The 27,509-nt window shown below is 36.3% G+C and overlaps 1 protein-coding gene across 3 annotated transcripts in view; it reads left to right on the top strand.

Annotated features, from left to right (window-relative positions):
* Positions 1-27,509, top strand: part of LOC113058562 (dedicator of cytokinesis protein 4-like) — an 82,485-nt gene that overhangs the window by 42,463 nt on the left and 12,513 nt on the right. For 2 of the 3 annotated variants that reach the window (XM_026226583.1, XM_026226567.1), the window contains exons 12-43: positions 494-582; positions 3,222-3,347; positions 5,706-5,830; positions 6,082-6,244; positions 7,398-7,504; positions 9,434-9,587; positions 9,727-9,824; positions 9,933-10,016; positions 10,114-10,214; positions 12,243-12,324; positions 12,618-12,788; positions 13,950-14,142; positions 14,221-14,348; positions 15,271-15,405; positions 16,520-16,618; positions 16,708-16,802; positions 16,900-16,975; positions 17,052-17,152; positions 18,263-18,321; positions 18,407-18,555; positions 18,651-18,736; positions 19,484-19,510; positions 19,642-19,737; positions 20,736-20,796; positions 21,089-21,182; positions 21,263-21,411; positions 22,324-22,410; positions 22,614-22,718; positions 22,820-22,961; positions 24,154-24,320; positions 25,846-25,932; positions 26,822-26,998. In XM_026226583.1, coding sequence (XP_026082368.1) covers positions 494-582; positions 3,222-3,347; positions 5,706-5,830; positions 6,082-6,244; positions 7,398-7,504; positions 9,434-9,587; positions 9,727-9,824; positions 9,933-10,016; positions 10,114-10,214; positions 12,243-12,324; positions 12,618-12,788; positions 13,950-14,142; positions 14,221-14,348; positions 15,271-15,405; positions 16,520-16,618; positions 16,708-16,802; positions 16,900-16,975; positions 17,052-17,152; positions 18,263-18,321; positions 18,407-18,555; positions 18,651-18,736; positions 19,484-19,510; positions 19,642-19,737; positions 20,736-20,796; positions 21,089-21,182; positions 21,263-21,411; positions 22,324-22,410; positions 22,614-22,718; positions 22,820-22,961; positions 24,154-24,320; positions 25,846-25,932; positions 26,822-26,998 — 3,613 coding nt within the window. The remainder of the gene's footprint in view (positions 1-493; positions 583-3,221; positions 3,348-5,705; positions 5,831-6,081; positions 6,245-7,397; positions 7,505-9,433; positions 9,588-9,726; positions 9,825-9,932; positions 10,017-10,113; positions 10,215-12,242; positions 12,325-12,617; positions 12,789-13,949; positions 14,143-14,220; positions 14,349-15,270; positions 15,406-16,519; positions 16,619-16,707; positions 16,803-16,899; positions 16,976-17,051; positions 17,153-18,262; positions 18,322-18,406; positions 18,556-18,650; positions 18,737-19,483; positions 19,511-19,641; positions 19,738-20,735; positions 20,797-21,088; positions 21,183-21,262; positions 21,412-22,323; positions 22,411-22,613; positions 22,719-22,819; positions 22,962-24,153; positions 24,321-25,845; positions 25,933-26,821; positions 26,999-27,509) is intronic. The other variant, XM_026226575.1, reaches the window with a different exon arrangement.

The following is a 27,509-nucleotide window of genomic DNA, read 5'->3' as shown; positions in this document are numbered from 1 at the left end:
TCTTGAGTAGATGCTCTTTATATATAAAATTTGTCATTTTTAAATGATGAAAATAATTTTTATCTTTTTTAAAAACCAGATTTAATTGCCATGAAAATAGTCTTAGATGAGTTTTGTTTAATGTAAATTGGTTTTGTCCTTAAAGTCTCTGTCCTTATTTTTATAGCTTATATTCTCTACTCCACAATCAAATTTGAGTATGTTTTCTGAATTATTGCTGATTTTTCTATGCAATACTAAAGTATAATGGTTGTGATCTAAAGAGTTGGTACCAGAAACACAAATGAAAATCAGTCTCCCCGATCTGTAATAGTGTGGCCTACTTTGTACTGGACGGCAGACAGATGTGTTTGGCTCTAGATCTCTGGTTCACCCACACATTATCAGCTGGCTCGTGGCCAGTCCTTCAGGATGTTAATATGATTGCTGTCCTTTATATCTGTGCGTCTCTGTGATTGAATCCAGTGCTCTGATTGTCCTTGTTTTTCTGCAGCTGCAACACAGAGAGCGACTGGAGTCAAATCCACGACAACATCATAAAGAAAGTCAACTCCAGATACAACATCTCAGGATCCAACACGGGTGCGTCAGAAATGACCATTAATATAAGTCTGCCCACATTTACATATCAGCATTTATTTTAATGTCCAGTTACTTGGTTACATGAAAAGAGGTCATTTGCATATATTCTTAAAGATACAGTAACAGCCTTTTTTTGTTGGGGGCTGGAAAATGGTCATGAAAACCCCAATTAATACTGTTTTAGGTGCATGAAACGTTAATAAACATTATAAGTGGACTGTAATTGTAAACATTGTATTGTATAATGTTATAAAGTGTATTTTCCCCTTACATTAAATGCCCCCATTTTTATCGTAATGCTTGTGTATGCGGTTCGCCAGCAGTGGTGTCTGGCGATGTTATAAAGATGCTCAGCTCTCCCAGAAACCTCATTTGCATGATGACTCGAAGTTAATAATTTTAGATCTGAAGAAGCATGAAAAGACCCTCAGGGTGGCTTATCCAAACAGCTACACATGGTAATACATTTTATTCCGGCAAAAAAAAAAAAAAAGAGATGCACATGAAGAAGCATAAGCATCCAGATGGTAGATTTTGCAGCTTTTTTGCGCATTTTCTGAGAATAGCTTGTTATTGTACGCAGCACCTCCATCCGTTGTTGAATAATCACATCACAAAAAACAGGGAAGACATTAATTATGACTGACTCACGGTCATTTATTCAGCAAACAGTGAGCAGTAATGCTCACAAAAGATGCATTTTGATCAATTTCAGATTTAATCCAAATGAACAAAGATATGATTTCTGCTGATGTATGAAATTATTCGATGCAGGTTTGTTAAACGGCTGCTCATGCGGTGGAAATGAGATCACATCCTTACTATGATACTCACTTATCAGATGTGACATTTCTATTAGATTAATCTCTACCACATCAGTTACGCTGAGCAGAATAAAGAAACAGCTTTATCAGGACCTTATTAAACATTATGATAATGATTATGATAATGGACTGAAAATAAATTATCTGTACTTGGACTGTAATTATAGAACAATGTTACATTAGAGAGCACTGAATATGTATAGTACTTGTCAAAAAAATATATTTTTTTTAATTTAGAGCCAATTTAATTGAATTTCATTTGATTATTTAATTAATTGAACTAATTGAATAATTTGTATTTAATGTTATTTTATTTTTATTTAAAATGTTGTCTTAATTTAATTTAATTAAATTTTTAAGTAACATTTTTATTTCAAATTTTACCTTAATTGGTAAATTAAAATTTTTAATTTAATTTAAAATTTATAATTTATTTTGCTTTATTTAATGGTAAATTTTATTTTATTAAAATTATTAACAAAAATGTTGCCTTGATCGGAGACAATACTAAAGGGCTAATATATATATATATATATATATATATATATATATATATACATTATATTTTATTATATATATTATATATTATATATATTATTTTTCTATTAAAATTTGCTTTGATTTTTATACCTTGTTATCCATAAATGCATCTTACTATACAGTGCCTTAAATATCTTATGCATTATGCATTTGGATAGAACATTTTATTAATCATTGTCTTCTAATTGCTGAGAAGTAAACACACGCTAGTAACATAACATTTCTATTTGGGTAGGTTCAGATTGGCTCAGTTCCCATGTGCACACTCTGAATCTATCTGTGTGATTAATGGAGACGTTGTGTGAGCTCAGTAATTGAATAATTTTCCAATAATACTTCTCTGACCCTGTGCCATCAAACAGCGATTATAGAGCATAAAGCCATTTGCCATTGAGTATGTGCCAGATGAGGTTTATGATCAACCTCGGCGCTGTTTCAGAACATCATTAAGAGCTGCATAAGCACAGACCCCGATGCATGTTTAAGAAGCACTTTACTGTCATGTACCGATGGCATTTTCATCCTAAGACGCCCAGTTTTCCAATGTTCAGCAAAACTCAGACCTGACTGCTCAGACGACAAGGAAAACAGGTTAAATATGGCCGGAAATAGTTTTTATTCATATTTTGAAAAATGTTTCCTCTCACTTTTAAATGATGAATTTCAATAATTTAATAATGATTATTATTAAAATAAATAATCTTTTAATGTTCATTTTAATTTCAAGTAACTAAAATACTTTAAAAAGTTTTAGTGGTTGTTTTTATCCATGCAGACAGTTCTTGGCATCTTGATCATCTGATTAATTTTGATGTGGTTTATAAAAAGTGGTTTATTCACGTGGGCAGTTCTGGGCTGATAATGTGTTTTTTGGTACATCACATCACTTCCACATCATTACATGTGAATATTCATTACTAGTGACACAAAAGAAGCGCAGTTTATCCAAATACAAACCTCTCCAATATTAACCAGAAACACTGCCAAACTCTTCTGGACAGAATACAACCAGGCCAAATTGACATTTATCACAACCTCTCAAAACAAGTGAGTCGAATCTGGGAGGATTATTATATTCAGAGCTTTCTAATGAATATCCATTTGCTCTCCAATGAATACCTGTGAATATTCATCATGTGCAGATGCAAAGTTTTTCTCAGTGCCGGTCTTTTGGGTAAAGGTCCATTCATTAAGTGATTGATTCAAGAAATCTGTGAATAATCATCTGTAATTAGCTCATATTATGCTGTGTTTGGATGTGTGTGTTCAATCCAGGTCTGGCGGTGGCACTTCAGTTGCTGCATGGAGACATCGAGCAGCTGCGGAGAGAATACATGGTGCTCTTCACCAGAGGAGTGTCCATTACCAAAAAACTAGGCTTCTCTGATGTCATCATGCCAGGTGAAAAAAAATTGATTTTTTTTTTTTGCTTGTATACACAACCATTCAAATGTCTGGGGTTGAGAAGTTTCTCCTAAATCTCCTATATGCTCACCAAGGCTGCATTGATTTGATACAGTAAAACCAATAATAATGTGAAATATTATTACAATTTTAAATACTTGTTTTCTGTTTGATTGTATTTGAAGATGTAGTTTATTTCTGTTATCAAAGCTGAATTTTCAGCATCATTACTCCAGTCTTCTGATTCACGTGATCCTTCAGAAATCATTCTTATAAGCTGATTTAGTGTTAAAGTACCATTTATTGTTATAATCAGTGCTGAAAACAGTTGTGCTGCTTCATATTTTTGGAAATCCTGATATATTTTTATTTTTAGAAATACAAAAGCTTAAAATAAAAGCATTTATTTGAAATAAAAATATTGTATAACATATTATAGAAGTCGCTTTTGATCAATTCAATGCATGCTTGCTGAATAAAAGTATTATCATTATTTTTTAGATAAAATGTTACTGACTTTTGAATGGTAGTGTAACTTTAAGAAAGAAAATGACATATTAAGTTGAGACTACATTCTCTGTAATATGACTTATGTATATATTTGACTATCAGCATACAGTCTGGTCCACTAAATAAATTAATAAATGAGTAGTGTCTGGGCAAGCTATCAATATCAAACATCACCAGTGCTCAAAATGCATTAAAACAAATAAAATAATTTAAAATAATTGGTAACAAATCACTGCCTCCATAAATCTCAAATTTGTAGCCTTCAGAAAGTTTCTCCAAACTAACAAAATTATGGGGAAATGTTTGTATAAGTTGTGATTTAAATGTATTATATTTGGTAATATCCAAGCTGCTCAAGAAAATGAGTTGGATATTTATATAGAGTTTTTATTTAATAGAGTTTATTTTGATGCTGTATAATTTAGCCTCACTCTACTTTGATCTTCTTCCCCATCAGACTGATAAATTTCAGTATACCCTGACTCCCATAGAATCCACAAAGACAACCAGACTCTAACTTAGAGCAAGTGCGGGAAGCTCTCACCATTTTTGTGTGCGGCATTCTTCAGGCAGTCTGTGTGCGTCTGAAACTATTTTCTCCTTCCATCTTTCCATTACTGCCCCAGATGTTTTGGTTGCACAAGCCTCCTGGATGAATGTGCTGTCGCTGGCAGTAACCCTGCCTTATGGCTGCTCGATTTATTATTAGTTCTTTGCTGTAGGCTGATCTTCTCTTCTTTCTCAGTGTGTTCACATATAGCCCAGTTTCCATCTTCCAGGAAACTCACTTAGGTTTTTTTCTGATTGTTGCTACAGTTACTGTTATTTGGCCATTAGTTGGCATGACTACTGGTTTGAATTTGGGTCTTGAAATAGGACTGCAGACACTAAAATGCATTACACACACGTACAGGAACCCCGCTTCCTCTGCTCGGTGCTACGAGTTCTTTGTCCCCTTCGTTTGCATGCTTTAAAAACTTGACCTGCAGCTCACAGTGCAATTTAAAACCATGCTGCATGGGACAATGCATGCAACTGTGCATGCATCTACATATATTTTTAGTGTCAGAAAATAGACCTGTGCATGTTTCCTCGACATGAAAGTTCATTACCTACTTTTTGCTGTAACATTTGCATTTGCATCTGTGTGAAGTTGTGCATGCCGAGCTGTTGAGGTTAGGGTGTCGATGCATGGGTGGACCATGAAAAAAGGCAAGGTGTGAGCATGTAAATACACTTCCTGTGTGATAGATAATGTGTGCATTTGTTAGGGGCCTTATCCATCTGTCACAGTATGCACCTGCTGAGGACCTCTGGGAGAGATGAACTTTGTGTTTGTGCTCCTCTGTCATAATTGTGATAACTATCATCAGCTCATGGAGCTACACCTGAAGTGTATAGTATTACATTTCTAATTACGCAGCTTGTTGAGGCGAGATGTGTTTTTGCATTTCTTCTCAGTTGATTTGAAGTGCCTTTTCATTCCTGAATCAATTTGTCTCCCAGAAATATGAGAAAAAGCTTGAGTTTTATTGGTCTGTGGGTTTTTCTGCTGAGCAAACAGCATAGGAATCAATGTACATAGTAAAACGTGATATTTTTCACCGCCTGTGTGAAGGCATTCATATTGGGTCTTATGGTTTAATTTTAACACTGAAAAACCATGCTGGTCACTGAGACACTGATCAAAGCATTTAACCCGTAGTTACTCTAGAGTAGAAGCTAAATAGTTAAACTGGGCAAAATGTGTTTGTTTCAGTGCGTCCGTGTGTTTGATTTGTCTGATTTAACATTTTTTCTTAAATTAAAAAATAAATAAGTAAATAACATGTTGCTCTCTTGAAGGTGAGATGAGAAATGATCTCTACATAACGCTGGAGAAGGGCGAGTTCGAGAAGGGAGGGAAGAGCGTGGCGAGGAACGTAGAGGTCACCGTCTACGCGCTGGACGCCGATGGACAGATCCTCAAGGTATGTCTCCTGTTCCCCTTTGCTTTCTTAAGAGTACAGACAATCTAAGATACCAGAACTAAAAGCGCAATGCTAAGGTAATATGAAACGGCATTAAAGATCACTTCCTCCGTGTCAAGCAGCTCATCTAAATCTGGCATGCAGAGTTTTCAGTCATGTCTGACAAACAGCCATCGAGGTGGATCGGTGAGAGGTTTGTGGTTTTCCGTATCCTCTCACACTCAGTCTGTGTCGGCTTTGTCTCTCTGCAGGGGTTTGTGGCCGTGGGCTCGGGCGAGCCGGGCGGAGATGAGTATCATACCTTCGTGCTTTATCACAATAACAGCCCGCGGTGGGCGGAGCTAATCAAGCTGCCCATCCCAGTCGACATGTTCCGGGGCTCTCATGTCCGCTTCGAGTTCCGCCACTGTTCCAGTAAGTCAGACGCCACTGATGAGAAAACCTCACTTTAGGATGCATTTCATATTCACTTAAGACTGAGGCAAGACAGTATTTCCCACACTTAATAGATGCAGAGCTGGAGAGAGGAAGTTAAATTGGCTGAATTACAAATGAGTGTTGGAGAGTGGAGGAGATGTAGCAGTGAGCCGTGTGAGTCAGAGCATCACTAATGGGCACTTAATATAGGCAAGAAGTAATCCAGAAGTGGAGATCACCAAGGGGTATTTTGGGGTCTTTTTTATGCAAATGATTTCCAGTTAAACATGTGTGCTTAATTCAGTGCTGTATTTGACTTCCTTTACACCGAAGCACCTCCAATCATCTGAAGGACACCATTCATTGATCTATTGTCCACTACTATGAATTTTTGTGCCGGTCCAAATTGGTTTATGCTAGTTTTGCTGCTGAAGTAGGGTTGAGAATCAAGGTTTTTATTCAGAATAACGATGTTGGAGCCAAATGATTGGTCGATGCGGCTTTGGTTTTGTGCAAATGAAATGAAACAATGGTGTCACTGGCCATGTGCGGCCTATTTCATATATATCATTCAGTAGTTGACTTTTGATTGTGTGAGACATTGGTTTTTGTGTTTTTTTTTTTCCTGTAAAGACACTTATGCCTCTGTAAGTGGCATGACTCAAAGAGAAAAAGAAATCCAAAAGTTTGGCTTTAAGCAAGATAGCGAAGACAGTTACATAACAAATAAATGTAAAAAGGTAATAAATCATTATTTAAAAAGTGTAAACATGATTTTAAATGCGATTTGGATATGCATATTTTTTCAAATATTGTACATTATCCACTTTTTCTACCTCAGAATTACGACAAGACTAGATAATGTAGTCATTAAGGTTTATGAATTGTTAATTTAAACATTACATTTTGATAACTGGTAAATGTAAATGTCATAAATGTATTGCTCATCAACATCAGCATCCAAAACACAAAATATTTTTCTGTATGGCTGTGCTTATTTTTCCTGACATTGTCAAGAAGTGTCAGACATGTAGTGTCCTAAAGCTCCAGATCAAATGTCAATGTTTAATTCCAGCATAAAAACTGTATTTTCTTGATACAGAGTTTTAAATGGATTTGGCTTGTAAAATACAGTATTTGTGTTCTCCAGCAAAAGACAAGGGGGAAAAGAAACTGTTTGGCTTCTCATTCGTTCCTCTGATGCAGGAAGACGGGCGGACTCTGCCCGACGGCACCCATGAGCTCATCGTTCACAAGGTACGGCTGTCAAAATGTCTCGTTGTTGCTTTTCTGCAACAAATGCAATTTAAGAGCAACTGTATGTCAAATGACAAATTGTCCCGGCTGACACTTATTTCATTCGGCGCACTCCTTTTCTGCCTGGAAAAGCCCTGAATTCAAAAAGTGTCTTCTCATTAAAAAGTGTACGAGTTAAATAGGCGCGTCGGAAAACACATCCCTGCGGCACACCCAATTTAACAGCACGCTTGCTCTGGTAATTGCAGACCGTGGAAGTGTTTGTGGATTTAACAGGCTCAAAAGAGGTCACAAACATGCATGCACAGACACAGAGAACTGCTGTTATTTGTGTCATGTTGTACTGTCACCCCTCACACTCCAGTTCATTAAAAAATATTTTGCTGATGATTTAAATATGACCCATTTTTTGCAGTTTAGTCGTGTCCATGTAGACGTTTATTTGTAAAATTGCAATTTAAAACCAGTCTTAACGTATGTCTCATTTAGATCTAACCATGCACAGCCTAAAAAAATGACTGTTATTTGTGTATATGAAGCAATGTGTGTAGCCTCAGGAAGGCTTAGCCCATAAACAGGCCCAGTATGATGCTGTGAGCTTCTCGTGGCCTATTTACGCTTGCTGAAATAGACCGGTTTGCTCCAGCGTTTACACACAAGTCTCGACGTAACACTAGAGATCACTGAATCCTGTAATAATGCACTGAGCTGTGTCACTGGTCATGTACGACAGCAGTTCTGCTGACCTTTTACAGTACGTTTGAGCAAGATACATGATAAAAAAAAAGAAATAAGTCAGCTGTTTGCATTTCTGCTAGAGGCAACAGAACTGCTGACAGAATGTGGAGCGATTGCATGAGGCTATTTAAAGCAATAGTTCAGCCAAAAATAAAACTAATCTGTCATTATTGTACTTACCTTCGTTACAATCCCATATGACTTTGTGCTTTCTGTTGAACATGAAGTTCTGCAAAATGTTAAAGCTTTCCTTGAAATAAATAAATAGTTATATATATATAAAAAAAAATTCCCCTAGGGGAAGTGTATACGTACATATAGTGTATGTCTATATATGATTTAATCTAAGTAAATTTAGTATCCCATTATGAAAAAAAAAAGATTTAGCAAAATTCATTAATACATTAGTTTCAAATAATTCTAAATCTAAACATTAAATAATAATATTTGAAATAAATAAATTATAATTCTGATTTTACTATTTAGCTGTGGGCATTCTTGTAAAATATTAAAATTACTACATAATATAATCTAAACATAATAATAATAATATAAAACATGACTGGGTTAGGGAACGCTCAACAATGTGATATTGATATGATATCTTTTTGATTATATTCATAAGTAAATAAAAAACCTACACATATGTATACATATATAAACATATCGACCTATATATTTATATATATATACATTATGTAGCATATTGTTGGTGTTACCTTAACTTGTAAAAATGTATGTAAGTAAATTTTAAATATTAATAAAAAGTCATTTTTTATATTATTAATTATTTTTAGATTATATTGCGTAGTAATTGTAATATTTCACAAGAAATAAGAAATTTTCGTATACATTTCTGATAATTAATGTATTTAAAATATCTATTAAATATCTATAAAATTATTATTTTAAATGGATTATTTAAATGAATTTTGCTTTTTTGATAATTAAATGATATACCATATGCTACATACTGTACATATACGAATATATTGGTCTGTAAGTTTATACATGTATAAATATGTGTAGGTTTATAATTTAATAAATATAAACAAAAAAATCATATATCAATATTTCTTTTTGCTATTCTTTTTGCAAGAATTCATACATATATTTGTTGGTTTGGTTGTGTTATAATGTGTTAATTATTAAATAGGATAAATAGGGATCTTTTTCATGCATGTTTCCCAGTGTGAGGAGAACGCTAACCTGCAAGACTGTGCTCGCTACCTCAAACTGCCCTTCGCGAAATCAAATCTGCCCGGCAACAACCAAACTATGAAAGGCACTAAGGAATCCCTATGGATCACATCATTCCTCTGTTCTACCAAACTCACTCAGAACGGTAATGTGTGTGTCTCTTTGTACAGGATATGATGGGACAAAATGTCCCTAGCTGGCAGTTTTCTTGGCATGATGCATCACAGAACACAGAATTGGCATGAAGATTGATACACTGATTGCTTATTGGCTGTTTCCTGTAGGTGACATGCTGGACTTACTGAAGTGGAGAGCCCATCCAGAGAAAATCAACGACAGCCTGTCTAAACTCAAAGAGATCGATGGCTCAGAAATAGTAAAGGTCAGCTGCCCTTCACAGCCTTGCTGTTGGTTAATGAACCTGTCAATCACAGTGATGTTTCCCCTAATTGGTGCATGTTTACTAATAAATTCAAATATCTCGAATCAGTTTTTACAAGATACACTGGACACGCTTTTTGGCATTTTGGACGAGAGTTCACAAAAATATGCACTCAAAGTGTTTGATAGTCTGGTAAGCACAGACCCTATTTATTTTAATTTTTTTTTGCACAATAGAGATTAATGAAATTGCATGTTGCTTACTGTGTGTGTGCATTTTCGTCATTCAGGTGCATATTATAAACTTGCTCCAGGACAGCAAGTTTCAGCATTTTAAACCAGTCATGGACACCTACATTGAAAGCCACTTTGCAGGAGCCCTGTCATACAGGTACATTAAAAATCAGAAGTGTTTAACTCTCAGCATACCTGGAATTGGTCCATTGATTTGAAGTGGAAACGTAGAGGTGTAAATGAGTACTCGTGAAGTGTGCTTGTGCTGGCTTTCATTTAAGTAAATGCCTCTTGGGTTGAGGTTTTGTTATATAATGACTGATATTTTATGCATTGAATGTGGTTTATGTGCCCAAATACTTTGTTGGGTCACTGTATAGTTAGTTTTTGTCCTGGACGTTTGATCGCAGCTCTCTCAGAGCACCGATTCCTCACTCGAATAGCTCTTCATTTTGCATGTTCATTCATCTGGGTCAGAGATCAGCCACCATTACAGCCTACACAGTTGTTCAATGTGCATGTTATGCAACCAATTACATTAAATACTGGACAGAATCAAACAGAAGATTACTTGAAAAATGTGAAAGCCTGTACAGTTTATTTGCAGAAATTAATTTTATCATATAGTCTAGAATCAAATCTAGTAGACGCGGATTGAAAACCACAACAGTCCAGTTTCATGGGGTGTTTAGACGCATCTTTTTATTTCTAGTTATTCTTGCTCACTGGTGCAAATATATTGCGTCATGCTTTTTTCATTTACAGTCTCTTCCGTTCTGACTTTCAGTTCTCCTTTTGTTGTGATTTTTAGTCTCTTAAAAACCATTTAAACGCATGCTTGCAGAGCGCTGGAAGATAAGCTCAAGAACTTTCCTCTCGTACTTCACTTGCTCCGATGTGATGGACGTCACTTTCCTTCAACTTCTCACTACAGTGCGAGGAAATCACAGTCGAAACGCCAGGGATCCCATCATATGATGCTTTTGCAATGCTTCTTTTTATGTGTTGCAATACACATAAAAAGCTTTTTCGATACATTGTGATTAAGAAGTCTCTCTTATTTTCCTGCAGTATCACTGCTTCACTTAAAATGGCATTTTAGATCTATTTTTTAATCTATTGATTATTTGAAATTCAGAATAAAGACATGCTCGATTAGAATGTTAATGTTTTGGGAAGAAGACACAAAAAACTTGACCGTTAATTGATAGACACATGGCTTAGTGGTTACATTGGGCTTTGGTGCTACTACGGACAATGCAAGTTTGAATCCAGATTTTTTGCATGCTACATTGCACTCTATATCTGTTTACAATCACGTTCTCTCTCGTATCCATAAAAACGTCTCAGTTTAAGTACGTAACCATGGTTTCCTGAGAAGGAAAGAGACACTGCGTCCTCTAGAGGTCACTTTGGGGAAAGCTTTCAGCGGTGTCTGAATCTAAACACGACAATAACATTGGCACGATCACAGTATAAAAGAGCACTGGGAGATCCGCTTCATCGTCTGAAGCTTGGGTCCGAAGCATTGCAAGGGAACCGGAGGATGCAGTGTCTCGTTCCCTTCTCAGGGAACCATGGTTGCATGTATAACCTGAGATGTTCCCTTCCAAGGGAACTCATACTTTGTAACCTACGGCAGAGCTCAAAGGCTTAGAATCAGAAGAAAGAGATTTCTTTTGAGGGGGAATATTGATTTGCCAATATTCAGTCATCAGTATTTATTTATTTATTTACTAAATTGTGAGCTCCGAACAAACAGTCGTGGCTTAGTGGTTAGAGAGTTTGACTCCTAACCCTAAGGTTGTGGGTTCAAGTCTCGGGCCGGCAAAACCACGACTGAGGTGCCCTTGAGCAAGGCACTGAACCCCCAACTGCTAATGGCATAAATGGCTGCCCACTGCTCCAGGTGTGTGTTCACGGTGTGTGTGTGTTCACTGCTGTGTGTGTGTGCACTTTGTATGGGTTAAATGCAGAGCACAAATTCGGAGTATGGGTCACCATACTTGGCTGTATGTCACGTCACTGCTAAATTATGGGATCAGCACTCTACAAATACTTTTTTAATGCAGATCAGACATGTCAAATTGATTTCCATTATGAATACTTCTTATAAATACTATCAATTCTGCTAAACAAACATAATGTGGATGTTCAGTTTCCTGTGTGTTTGTGTCTCTGGCAGGGATCTGATCAAGGTGCTGAAGTGGTACGTGGATCGTATTATTGAAGCGGATCGTCAGGAACACATCCAGCAGGTGCTGAAGGTGAGACGCTACACAATATTCTCGCTCTCTCAAATCATTTTTGCACATTCTGCCCTTCACATTAACATTTAGAGTCTGTCATCACTGCCCGCCGTCTTCTGATTTTCTACAACCCACGAATACAGACATAATTTAGATTTGTAATGTACTGAATATTCAGTTTCTTAGGAATGGTTCGCTGCGGGCCGTTATGACTTCCACATCGCATTGGTTCACACAGCCCATGCATTCTTAATTAGGCCGCTTTCATGTTGCTTTCTGTGCTCAGATCTGCTATTCTGTTGGTTTCCTAGGCGACGGAGTATATTTTTAAGTATATTATCCAGTCGCGACGGCTGTTTGCTCTGGCCACGGGCGGACAGAACGAGGAGGAGTTTCGCTGCTGTATGCACGAGCTTTTCATGTCCCTCCGCTTCTTCCTCTCGCAGGAGAACAAGGGCTCACGGCCCATCACACAGACACAGGTGAGACACACAGATCTGTTTATGTTGGAAAACTCCTCATATTGTGTAGTTGACACATGGAATGAGCACCATCTCTTGTGTGTTAAAGTTTATTATATAAACTTATAGAAACAGTATGTAAATTAAAGATGGATTTACCTTATGGAGCATTATTCTGATTTTCTGAAACCATGGGACGTCTGCCGAGGCGAATCTGACTCTATTAAGCATTTATTTGCCAGAGAAATGCCCTTAATTTTGACAGACATTTTGCCCTTGAGAGATGGATCATTCATGTTTTATGGAGAGAATGACGTACAAGGGCAGTTCTCAGTGCACTCCCTTAAATTCAGGCAAAGCGTTTGAAGTCTCCCGCAAATCTTTCTGACTTCTCTGAGTTGAATGCGAGAGCGTCTTCTATTCTCCGTCGCTCGGGTGCCCATCGTCTTCTACAAAGAGTCTCGGGAGTGCCCATGTGCCCCATTAGAAAGAGAAAGACGAATACTTCCAAAGAAAGAATTGCTTTGGGTTTAATGAGAGAGGGAAACATTGTAAATGAACATGAAGGATAAGGATGAAAAGAAAGAAGTAAAATGAACAAAAGTGAGATGATGATGGCGCAACAAGATTACAAGAAGCTCTAGGGAAGACTTGAAATAATAGGGAAGTGAGAAAAACAAAGAATCACATTTTAATAGATATATATATATATATATATATATATATATATATATATATATATATATATATATATATATATATATATATATATATATATATATATATATATATATATATATATATATATATATATATATATATATATATTTTTTTTTCTTTTATAAAAAAAATGAAAAAAATATATATTTTTTGTATTTTACAGTTGTATTTTATATAATTTTATTAACATTTCTGACATTATTTAAGAGTTTATTTGACAGATGTAACAAAAATTATATTTATTTTATTAATTATTTTTTGTTTGTATTCTGCACATTATTGTCACCATTGTTTAATTTCATAAAAAAATTTCTCGCTGGTAGTTTTTATGTAGTTTCATTATGTAGTGTGCAATAAAATTGCTGATTTATTAATTTTTTTGCTTATTTTGTTTATTTTCCCATGTAATCAGTGTGAACGAGATTGTTTCTTGACTTGATTGTTTGTCTCCTGACTCCACAGGCATTGTTTCTGCAGTCGTTCCCGGCTGTGTATGGGGAGTTGTTGAAGCTCTTTACGGTCAGGGAAGTGGCTACGTTTGTACGGGAGACCTTGGGCAGCCTCCCCACAGTGTCCCAAGCCGACTGCCCCCTGGAGGCCGTCAAACTGCACTGCATCGCCCAAACCGTAGAGAGCCAGCTCTACACAAACCCTGGTAAACAGATGCTCACTGAGGATGAGGATGGAGGTGGTTAAAGGCAGTCTGCTAAGTTTTTGTGTGTGTTTTTATCAGACTCCAGATGTATCCTGCTCCCGGTGGTGCTGCGTTTGCTCCAGGCTCACATGCAGGAGCAGCGAGATCTCGTCATGTGCGCTCAAATACTCACCTGCATGTTGTCTCTCCTCAAGAAAGACGACACGGTACGATAACCCTCGCACAACTAGGATAACAAGCAGACTTAGTCTAAGCAAACAGAGCCAATCTTAAAAGAGATCGCTAAACTCCAACTTACATGTTTGCTGTCATTTTCAGCTCATCAGCGCCTTTTCTGTTACAAAGAGAGAGTGTGTGTGTGTGGTTGCCAGGTTGGGAGCATTAAGTATTTCAATATTTGTATGTTTTAATATGCTGAAAGCCTTTTATCTTCATTTAGTCATATATTTAAAGGCAGTTAAAGGAGAGGGTTATAGCACACTCTTAGCATAATAAAAGTTTAAAAAATGCACTGCTTTTATTCAAATCCTTTGCCTTCAACACAACATTACAAGCCCATCAGACTTTAAATCTCCTGCTTTCAGCAACCTTTCTTTATGCATAATCCATAGGTCTCCATTTGTTAAGAAAGTTTTGTGCTGTAAAAGAGTATTTAGCTTATTTATTTGTCAAATATCTGCCCTTCCCAAGATTATGAAACACGTTTGTCAAAACGTGGCCCTAAATCTGCATAATTATGCAAGGTTCCCTAAAGACCTGCTTATCAGTCATGCAACCAAGAAGCTTTGTTGAATTAGTGTTTCTGCACATCCCCTATCCGTCTTGACTTCTGCTTTGAAGAAGACCACAGGAAACTTGTTTTGAAAATGCTGAGGCTGCTCCAAATGTAGACATCCTCTCCGACCTTGAAGTGAAATGGCGGGTCTCACGAACAGAGAAGGACCGATGTGCATCAGAGGCACTGGTTTCTTCCTGCACTTGCATAAACTGAAATGACAGCTCAACCTTTCATGGCTGTCTCACCCTTTTTACCATTAGCACCCTGTCAAACAGTGTGCATAACATCACCGCTGACCTCTTGCAAGGTTAAACATATATGTGTGTCTCTCTATGTGTGTGTGTGTGCAGGAGCCAGCTGTATCCGAAGAGGTGGATCTCATCGTGGAGAGTGTTTTGGGTGTCTTACTGCGGACCATATTGGAAATCGCTAACCGGCCACAACCAGCAGGGCCTACGCTACGGCCTCAAGTTCAAGATGTCACGGTAAGAAAACCAAATAAGAAAGCAAGCTTTATAGAGAATTGGCGAGAGTGAATTAAAAAAGTGAAACATGCGAGAAAGCATCAGATACGGGCCCTGAGGGCAGGTAATTACAGCCCAGCAGTCAAAGCGCTTTACACATCAAAGTCTCTCCACACAAGCAGCAGGTGAATTCTGCCAGCATTCCTGCTAGATGTGATGCATTCCCCAGCGCCCGAAGGTTTTGTGAATGCAAACCTCGTCAGAACTCATTTCATCTCCAATTTATTCATCCGTAGTCAACACAGACTGGGATTTATCAAGGGTTTTATGGGGCGGTTCAGTATGGGAATGAAATAATCTGTGATGTCTTTTTTTTTTTTCTTGTGGAGGCAGGTGTTACATTGGCAATGTATAGCTAGAGCTATATGAAATCTGTTGACTTTGTGATGTTTTTGTGGGACTTTGGGAAAATATATGCTGAATATTACAAATATTTTGAAGAAATAAATGTGTGTGTGTGTGTGTATACTCATTATTTATATTTATTTGTATCTACACTAATGTTCAAAACTTGTCAGTAAATATTATTATTTATTTATTTGTATTCTATATATTTTTTTGTTTTTGTTGAAGAGATTCTTTTATTTAGCATGGAAACATTAGATTGATCAAATGTGAAATAAAGATATTTTAAAATGTAAAAAAAAATATGCTATGCTTTTGAACTTTTGAAAAATATTGTGAAGCAATATAGTAAAGGTAATAATAATATTACTATTTTTGTTATATTATTTAAATATTAACATGGCATGTTTAGATGAAAGGGTTGAAATTAGTCCAAATTATTACATTTTTACCCATTATTTATGCTTTTTTTTTTCAAAGCATTTTCAAAATGCTATTAAATATTAATTTAATGTATTAAATATGATGTCTTGAAGTTATACAGAGCATGTTTGGTAGAAAGTGTTCAAGTCAGTCAAAATTATTTAAGTTTTATCCATTATTTATGAATTTTATTTCTAGACTTTTTCACAATCACATTACACAGTGGATTTGATTCTGCTGCAGAAATACCTCAAGGTTTTTTTTTTTCCTTCTCAAGAGTATGGTGTGTTGAATGTGTGTGTTTCAGGGTGAGTTTGTGTCGTGTCTCTTGGCTCTGTTGAGGCATATGAAGGACAGACACTACCAGCAGCTCCTGCAGAGCTTCACCAGTAAAGACGAGCTGCGGGTGAGACCCTCTTTATCTTACTGACATCAGTTCATTACACACACTGAGAAACATGTCAAACATCCTCTCTTCCTCTCTGTCTCTCTCAGGACTTTCTCCTGCATACCTTCACTGTGTTTCGCATCCTGATAAGACCAGAGATGTTCCCCAAAGACTGGGCGGTCATGCGGCTCGTCACTAACAAGTTAGAGACTTTATTCGGCTGCAGTTTTACTCGGCTGCAGTTTTACGTGATGTGGTTTTCGGAGTATGAATTGTGATCTGAAATGTTTGATTTACAGCATCATCATCACCACGGTGCTCTACCTGTCAGATGCTTTAAGGAAAAACTTCCTCAATGACAATTTTGACTATAAGGTTTGTTCTCAGTCTGCTTGTGTAGTGTTGTTGTTTTCCCTGTGGCACTGTCTCTAAACTCTCTGTTTCCATGAAGGTGTGGGATTCCTACTTCTGCCTGTCTGTTATATTCATCAACCAGCCCTGCCTTCAGCTCGAGACCTTCTCTGCATCAAAGAGGAAGAAAATACTGGAAAAGTGAGTCCTGCAAGCCCTCTGAATTCAAACTTTCTTACTGTATAATAAGCCAAAAGCAGTACATGTCAGAGTTGATAAATCTGAAATGATAAGATTATTGTAGTTCAGAATGTTTAATGTAGTGTTTGTTTGTAAAAAACAATTATATACTATAATTGTTGATATATATATTCAACAATTATATATTATATATATATTATATATTTCAGTAATCTGTAATAAATAAGATATTTTATATTTTGCAACAGTCTTGTACTCACCAAGGCTGCACATATATATATATATATATATATATATATATATATATATATATATATATATATATATATATATATATATATAAAATTCAGTCAAATAATTTTATTTTGAAATATTATTACAATTTAAAAAACAATTTTCAAAAAAAAAAAAAAAATATATATATATATATATATATATATATATATATATATATATATATATATTCCTGTGATTCAAAGCTAGTATCAATGTTGTTTTAGTTTTTCTGTGTATTTATTTGTTTATTTATTAATAATTTATATGTACAATGATGATCAAAAGTTCTAAATAATTACGATTTCTTTTATATTTTGGAAAGAAGTCTTGCTCAGCAAGGCTGCATTTTTTTAACAACAAAATATATTAACAACAATAATATTGTAAAATATTATTACAGTTTAAAATGACTAATTTCGATTAGAATATATTTAAAAATATAATTTATTCTTATGATGCAAAACTGAATTTTCAGCTTCATTACTCAGGTCTTCAGTGTCACACGATCCTTCAGAAATCATTCTAATATGCTGATTTGCTGCCCAAGAAACATTTCTTATTATAATCAGTTGAAAATATTTGAAGCATCCAGTTCAGTGTCTGAAAACTGCTTCATATTTTTTGTGGATATGGGATTCTTTGATGAATAGAATATTGAAAATAAAAAAAAAGCATTTTTTCAACATTGATAAGAAGAAGAAGAAGAATTTCTATCTCGGATATGTTGAGTGTTCTCATTCTTCAGTTCATCAGTCCACAAATGTCTCCATCATATTTTGAACAGCTGGCATAAGAGGAAGTATTTGAACCGTACTTTGCTTTTTTTGTGTTCAGGTACGGAGACATGCGTGTCATGATGGGATGTGAGATCTTTAGCATGTGGCAGAATTTAGGTAAGACGTCACCCAATATCAAAAAGCATCTTTCATCTCTGATCTAATTTCCACGAGAGATGAACGTTTCCATCTTGTCGTGCAGGAGAGCACAAGCTGAACTTCATCCCAGCGATGATCGGCCCGTTCCTGGAGGTGACGCTGGTGCCTCAGCCGGACCTAAGGAACGTGATGATCCCCATCTTTCACGACATGATGGACTGGGAGCAGCGCCGGAGCGGCAACTTCAAACAGGTCACACAGCGCCCCCTTCTGCTCACTAATGGGACGTGCAGTTATCCGACTACTGCATCATGCCATATTTGTCATATTTTCATTATTTGTAACAGGTGGAGGCGAAACTCATTGACAAGCTGGACAGCCTGATGTCAGAGGGCAAAGGAGACGAAACGTACCGAGAGCTCTTCAACAGCATGTGAGTGAGAGACACATACAGCGAGTCTTTAGTGGGCTGACTTTGGTTTAAAGAGCAGTGGTTAGATTAGCATAAAGCAATGAGACGGTAAGTAGTGGCAGGTCAGATCTCACACATCTGTGGGTCAGTCTGTGATTGTGTGACTGTGGCTGTGTCTGTCCGTGCTGTGAAATAAAATCTGAATTTCAATTTCTGCACATTTCTAAAATTTTTTAAAGGTCAGATTTGAATGTGGATTAAGGTAGAAGTATTAAAAAGGACACCCAAGTTTGGTGCTTTAAAAAAAAAATGCAATCTTCCAGTCTATAATAAATGCATTCGTATGTTTTTGTTATTGAAGGGTCACTTTTATGGATACCCTGATATTTACAAATATTTTTATTTACAAAGAAAACTGAAAACCATTATTTTTTCACAGCTCTTAAATCTGTATGTGGCTTTATATTTCTCTATATATTCTCTATACAAGTTGAATTTCAAGCTTTGTTTTTTTTTTTACTTTTTGAAGCTGTGTTTGTGTGTGTGTATATATACAGCAAGATATATAAATGTTAATTTCAGTTAATGATTCTTTTATTGATTTGAGGCTTTTGGTGTGGCAGGTGATTTTATTCATTAACTTGTGCATCTCTCTTCATTTTTCTGCCTTCTTTTATTGTACTAACTGTACTAACTGAGTTTGAGTGGCTGTTGTTTTCATTTAATCTATTAATATGAATTTGTTTTGTTTATGCTGCTCTGGACTAGAATTCCTCTGTTCGGTCCGTATCCTAGGTAAGATGATCGCTGATCACTGTCCCGCTGGACAGCTGTGTGTGTGTGTGTGTGTGTGTGCAGGGCAGGATGGGTCACATGACGGACAGCTGTATGACTCCTCCTCTGCTGTGCTTGTTTTGTCTTGTCAGTCTGTTGAAGAAGATCGAGAGAGAGACGTGGAGAGAGAGCGGGATATCCCTCATAGCCACGGTCACACGGCTGATGGAGCGACTGCTGGATTACAGGTGAAATATACACAGCTGGACATAATACAAACACAAGATACAAAATCCAGCATTTATCAGTTTTGTATTTGAAAAACTTCTGTAATACTTTTATTCATCAAGGATAGATTAAACTGAACAAAAGTGAAGCTAAAATAAATAATAATATTAAGAAGAAATATTCCTTTGAGCAACAATTCAGCATATTAAAATTTTATTGAAGGATCATGTGACACTGGAGACTGGAGTAATGGTGCTGAATATTCAGCTTTGATCACTGGAATAAATTTCATTTTAAAATAGATTAAAATAGAACATTTATTTTAAATTCTAATTTGTAACAATATTTCTGTCTCTAATGTATTTTTTATTTAAATGGAGCCATGTTGAGCAGAAGTCTTATTTCCTAAATATAAAAAATCTTAATTATTGCAGATTTTTGACCCTCAGTGTGTGTGTGTGTGTGTGTGTGTGTATGTATATATATATATATATATATATATATATATATATAATTAACAATTATAATATGTTTAAAAAAAATAAATAAATAAAAAGTACGGTAATCAGAAATGAAACTGAAAATAATACAAATAAATACCACATTAAAAATATTAGACTATAATGGATAATAAAAAAAAATCAATTTTGCTGAGCCTAAAAGACATCTTTCAAAAACATAAAAAAATTGCTGACCCTAAACCTTTGAACGTTGCTGGGTATAAAAAAAGCTTATCATTGCTTTTAATATATTTACTTATCAATGCCACATATTGTAGTATTTCTGCATTTAAAATTAGTAACACAAATACTGTTATGACGCTACTTATTAATCTCACTTTTTTTTAGTGGTGAAAAAAAAATGAAAATACACATTTAAAAATAATCAGTTTCAGTTTACTTTGATCTAATCTAAAATTTAAATGCATTAAGTACATACACATTTTCATTGTTCTTAATTTCTGCCTTAGTCACTTTTTGGCTCATAGTGACAAAATGCCACTCTTTGTGTTTTACAGAGACTGTATGAAGTTGGGGGAAGTGGATGGAAAAAAGATCGGCTGTACAGTCAGTCTGCTGGTATGTTAAAGTATAATCGTTAGTGGCATTATTTGTATAGATTAAATCATTGTGAATGGTGTCGTTCTGGTGCTTAGTTTGAGACTAGAGTGTTAAGACAGGAAGTGATTTAGACACTTTAATTCATGGTGGAAGCACCGCTGAGGGCTGGATTATGAAGAAATTTCATATGGATTGGTTTATCCATATGAATTCATTTAGAGGGAACCAGAGCGACAGTGAAAATCAGTCCTGAAAAGCACTTGAAGCACTTCATATCCACACTCCACCTCTCTTTTTCTCTGTTCCACAGAACTTCTACAAAACAGAGCTGAATAAAGAGGAAATGTACATCCGCTACATTCACAAGCTGTATGACCTGCATCTGAAAGCGCAGAATTACACCGGTACTCAAGCATGACGTGAAGTAGTTTGAAGATGGATCGTTTAGAACAGATATATTTTGATGAGTTGTTTATGTGTGCAGAGGCCTCATATACACTTCTGCTGTACGACGAGCTGCTGGAATGGTCCGAGAGACCCTTGCGGGAGTTTCTGAGTTACCCGATGCAGAGCGAGTGGCAGAGGAAGGAGTATCTGCACCTCACCATCATCCAGAACTTTGACCGCGGAAAGGTCTGTGTTTTCTTGTGTCACGTTTCTTTCGTTTCTCATCACGTGGCTCCTCTCAGCCCGCTATTTCATTATCAGTGTGTGATTGTATTTCGAGTAGCTGTCCTTCAGAACTAAATAGCATTTACATAATCAGTAAACTCAAACCCCTGATCACTTGATGAGAATAAAAATCAGTGCATTTGTTGTCTGCTCTCATCATGGCTGGAGCAGTCTGTTGTGGAAGCAATAGGACTGAACCGCTTCCTCTTTATAATCAATGTGCATAAGAACAAAATGTGGATATTTGACAGATGTCATGGACTTTTTAAAGATGATATGAAATATTGCAGTTGAAAGCAAAAGTGCATACAAAAAACATCACATCATGATATGTATTATTATCACAGTACAAACTAAACATGTAGTTACAAAATATACTACATTTTTATTTAGAATAATTTATATTTTTAATTTCAGTCATTAAAACAAATTATGTAGCAGTTTTTAAATTTCAAGATTGCCAAAGAAAATAAGTAATTTATGTAAAATGTATTTAATTTAATTTATTATTTCCAAGATTTTAGATCATAAAAAGCAGTTTATATTTTGCTAATTATTTATATTAATGTATATTTTTAATTTCACTTATTAAAACAAAAGAAGTAGCAGTTCTTTTTAAATGTTAAGATTGCTGAGATAATATAATCTGAATTTTATACAATTTATTTTTTATTTAATTGTATTCATTTATTTTATTTTTGACGAGATATTGAATTAAGGTCAACACAAAATGTCCTTATACCATCTTGCAAATCATCCAAATCTTGCATATTTGACTGTGTCCTTGGTTCTCAGTATTGATGGTGTTCTAGTGGCTCCTAGTGGTGAGTTATGAAACTGCATGTGAATGTAAAAACCTCTCTACCCCTTCAGTGTTGGGAGAACGGCATCATCCTGTGCAGAGAGTTAGCAGACCAGTACGAATCCTACTACGACTACAGAAACCTTAGCAAAATGAGGGTGAGTTAAAACACAGCTGTTTTCATGGAGCCAGTTATTAACAGAAACGCATGGAAAACAGAGTCTCATTAACATAAGATTACCTACATTTACAGTACATATCATCCCCTAATTGGCTGCATTGTTCATCATTTCACATGCAAAAAATTTATTTGTATTTTGTAAACTGTATTTCCTGCCTATTATATGATTGCAAATGACAGATGATGGAAGCTTCGTATTATGATAAAATAATGGACCAACAGCGTCTAGAGCCAGAGTTCTTCCGAGTGGGCTTCTACGGCAAGAAGTTCCCTTTCTTTCTACGGGTATGTGTCATCCTGACATCCTGCAGCAGATCAGATGGCACTGTCAGTATCTCTGGAGTCCACTTGGTGTCAGTATTAACCAGAACGTGTGTGTTGTACAGAATAAGGAGTTTGTGTGCCGTGGTCATGACTACGAGCGTCTGGAGGCGTTCCAGCAGCGCATGCTCAATGAGTTCCCTCATGCCATCGCAATGCAACACGCCAACCAGCCTGACCAGACCATCTACCAGGCCGAAGCCCAATGTATCCTCCAGACAGCTCTTCTCTTTTCCAAACACTTGGACACCAGAGAGTCTTATACTTGCACTTTTTTTTGCATTGTGTAGTTATTGTCCTAACCCCTTAAACTCATGTCAGTTTGCTCTAACTAACTGATTTACAAATATGCATGTGTCACCTTAACTATTTCTCATACTATGAGTTACAAATTTGAACTAACCCCTATTAGTATAAAGTCTTTTTGCTAATTTAAGCTTTTATATCAAAATTCTGGGGTTTGAGTTTCATTTGTTGAATGTAAATGTGACACCCTACCTTATCTAAATGAGTTTCCATGAAGATGAATTTTGTAATAATTCTCAATATCACGTTACTGATAACAGTTTTATAATTTTAAACATAAAAACTTGGCGTAATGTCTCAGGGGCCACTTTTTTTTGCACAAAACAGGTTTTCTGTATGTTTCCACAGTGTCAGAGCGCGATGTGTGAAGGCCTTGCTGCAACACGGTTTTTCAGAACAAGCACAAGGCCAGAGCTGCCCGCTTTAAATACACACCCATGTGGGTGAAATCATTCCTCTCCCTCTCAGAACACATATCAGACGTGGAGACTGGGGGTCGCAGGAGAGCGTTTGTTCAATTGATGAGACATGTACCTGGAGGCCAGGCGCTCGCTGAATATGTGACGTCCTCTTCAGCACAATTAGAGCAGACAGGGCCGGTCAAACTACATGAGCACAGCGTTTTGTTATCCAAGCCGGCGATTAATCATTGGCCTTCCTGGATGGCTGCCCTGCTGGATTCATATTTATGTGCTGATGAGACCTCACGTCTGTGAGGCACAAGATGTTGGTTATTTAAACATTTGCGGAGGATGATTTCCAAATGTACTGTCTGCATTTGGACTGAGGGTCAAGTAGGAGAAACCAAAGCAAAATTTGTTATTAACCCACTTTTGTAATATAATATAATATAATGTAATGTAATGTAATGTAATGTAATGTAACGTGACATATCATAATATAATATAATATAATATAATATAATATAATATAATATAATATAATATAATATAATATAATATTTACATTTAAATACAATTATTAATTTAATATTAATAAAGTAAACATTGTTTTTTGTTGTTCAAGTAGTTATTCAAATGCATTTGTGCTCGGGCGACACACATCGCATGTTCCTTGACGAACCTTCATGCAGATCTTCAGATCTATGCTGTCACACCAATCCCAGACAGCCAGGATGTCCTGCAGCGCGATGGAGTCCATGACAACATCAAGAGCTTCTATAAGGTTAACCACATCTGGAGGTTTCGCTACGACCGCCCATTTCACAAGGGCACCAAAGACAAAGAAAACGAATTTAAGGTGAGCTAGTGGCCAGAGCGTTTCAGAAATTGAAGTTCTGTCATCGTTTATTTACTTTTTTTTTATCATTCCAAACCTGTATGACTGTTTTTCTGCTGCGAAACACAAAAGGAGATCTTTTGAAGAATGTGCTGGCTGCTGTTTTCCGTCAAGTTATGGATACTAGAGCTTCTAAGCTTCAAAATAAGATGCAAAACCACCATAAAAGTACCATGATAGTTGTTCATATGACTATATTCCAATCCCTCTGAAATGATATGATAGGTTTGTGTTATAAAGATACCTCTGGTTTGCTGTTAACTGCAGCATATGTATTGTTGAATCAGTACTGGAATGAACCGGAATACTGCAGTTTTCATTCAGTGTTTTGTTTACTGGATCAATGATCAGCAGTTGCTTTATCCCAAAATAAATACAGCTTTCTAAGGTTGAAAATATTGAATGATTTGGTGACAAATTTGGTCTGCCAATCTGTCATATTGCCTGTTCAGGATTTATAATTTAGTGCACGAATCTTATGAACTGCCTTTATCATGCCTTTATCGTCCATTTTGAAGCTTTAAGACTTCTGACCATGTTCATTGTAAATGCATGGATCAAAACTGACCACTAAATTCTTCTAGACAGTAGAAAAAAGTAATGAAGGTGAGTAAATAATGTGTGAGTTTTTTATTCCAGGATTTTTCTTCTTCTGCATTCTCTTGATGGCATTTCCCCTCATCTCCTGTGTTTCACTTTTCCTCTTCTCTCTTGTGTATTCATTCCTTCACTTCCAGTGTGTGTGTGTGTGTGTGTGTGTGTGTGTGTGTAGAGCTCAGGTGTTCTCTCACATGCTGCATTATTCACAGCCTTGGTCCAGAGAGGCTAATTAAAGTTTTAGGGGCTGTGAGATGCGCTCCTTCCAAATATCATTTCCCTTCCCCTCTCACTCAATATATCCAGCATAGACAATCATAGCCTCGGCATGGATTCGATCCACCGCGGGGGTTAGATTTCCTCCGACCTCCGGTGGTTACCGTGTTTGAAATAAACTGTTTAGCCTGCCAGATATTATATTTTCAGAGACACCGGGGGTACTCGCCACCCCGGTCCACTTACCGCCCAGTAATAATGTCTGAAAATCTCATTTAGAGGTAAACTTCGGCTGAGACGCTATCCAGATGATACGATTATATTGGACTGAGGTGGTTTTGAATATCACAATCAAGCATCTGAAGTTCTTCCAGCGCTTCCTCCGTTATACCTGCGCCAGCTCGGGTTAATTCTCAGGCTGTGCTGGATGGGAAATGAATTTATGAATGCGAAATTTAATATGTGCAGCAGCGTGGCTTGATAAGCGGACTTTGTTGCTGAGAATGAGCTGTTTAAAGTGTAGATTAAATGATATGTATTATACAAACTGGAGGAGGAAAGTCACCCGTTCATTGAATATGCTGTAAGCGCTTTGCTTTATGGAATATCTTGGACTTTCTCTGACGGTTTGAACTCTGATGTGTGTCAATGAGCATTTGCATTTGAATTTCAGAGTCTGTGGGTAGAAAGAACAACATTAACGCTTGTTCAGAGTCTCCCAGGCATCTCACGTTGGTTCGAAGTGGAGAGGAAAGAGCTGGTGAGTAGACCTCCCATGAAACTTTTCCTTTGGTATGATTGGTATGTGAATGCTTAGACAATGCATTGTGAGTGCTTGGTTTCTTAAATGTTAAAAACTAATGCTTAATGGGACTGATAGAGTTATCTTTCGAAGTAGACTGAAAATGTTTGATATTTTTATTAATATGCACACTTTTTAACTTAATTGGTAACAGATGGCACCATTTGGTGGGCCACTAAAGAGAAACGTCATGTGTAGCAAAATAATCATATTCACACCAAGGACTGTTATTGTACTATAATTGTCTTAATTACACTACCTTTCCAAAGTATCTGCAAGTTTATTTATTTATTGATTGATTGACTGATTAAAAAACAGTCTCTCATTCTCACCAATGCAGCAATTATTTGCTAAAAATGCAAAAACACAGTAATTTTCATAATTTTGTCAAATTTAATTTATTACGAATTTTCAGCAGCCATCACTTCAATCTTCAGTTTAGTTCAAAAAATTGTAAAATTTTTGTAGGAAGCCTGATGAGTCTTTTTTTCTTTGACGAATTGGTTCCTGAACAGCATTTATTTGAAATATAAATATTTTGTAACAATGCGAGAGTCTTGACTTTTTAAAAAATTTAATTCATTGCATCCTTGCTGGAAATATAAATTATATTTAATATTATAATATTAAACTTTTGATTGGCAGTGTCAATTTAAAAAAAAAAAGTTTTTGGATTAAAATAAAGTAAGTTAATAACAATCATAACAAAAGCTAGAATGTATGTTTCAGGCCTACAGACTAAATTCGTTGCTCTTCTAAAGTTCTCCAAATATTGAATGAAAGCTTTTTTTCAACCAGTGTTTTCATCTTGCTGGTGAACATAACTGTTTTTTTGTTTTGGCCCCAGGTGGAGGTGAGTCCTCTGGAGAACGCTATCGAGGTCATCGAGAACAAGAACCTGCAACTGCGGACGTTGATCACGCAGTGTCAAAGCGGACAGATGCAGAACATCAACCCCCTGACCATGTGTCTCAACGGAGTCATCGACGCGGCTGTCAACGGAGGGCTCGCTCGCTATCAGGAGGTTGTATATCATATACATTCCAAGTCCTCACTGATTCAAGACCACATCATGGTTAAAAAATGTATACATGCTCTCTCAAGGCTGTCTGCAAGAGAACACGGAGCCTTCAGATGGCCAAAGGGAATTCTGGGATACTTTCGGAGTTCTAATGCGTAGTTAGCCTGTCAGAAAGAGAATATCTCGGCCGTACCTTCCCTGTGGTACTCTGCTGATAAACTACAGAAACGGTAGCATTGAAAGAAAAATCCTTCCCCTTGTGAAACCCTGGGAAAATCTATAGTATCTCAAAGAAGTCATATTCTGAGTGAATACAACAGATCTTTCCAGATCGAATGAGCGCTTGTTGCATAGCAACCTCGCTTTAGTGTCACTGCAGTATTTACCTTGATAGACTTGGAGAGCAGCTTTAAAGAGGAGAGTCGACCGTATACAGGCGAGTTTGTGTTTGTACGTGTTCCAGAATGTACATTTGCACTAAATTCGCTTCGTGTAGGCTGAGCGTCCTGAGGCT

Source organism: Carassius auratus, chromosome 4 (genome assembly GCF_003368295.1).
Source record: "Carassius auratus strain Wakin chromosome 4, ASM336829v1, whole genome shotgun sequence".
NCBI classification, from domain to species: Eukaryota; Metazoa; Chordata; class Actinopteri; order Cypriniformes; family Cyprinidae; genus Carassius; species Carassius auratus.
The sequence above is the reverse complement of the archived record's forward strand: the minus strand, read 5'-3'. Positions and strand labels throughout refer to the sequence as shown.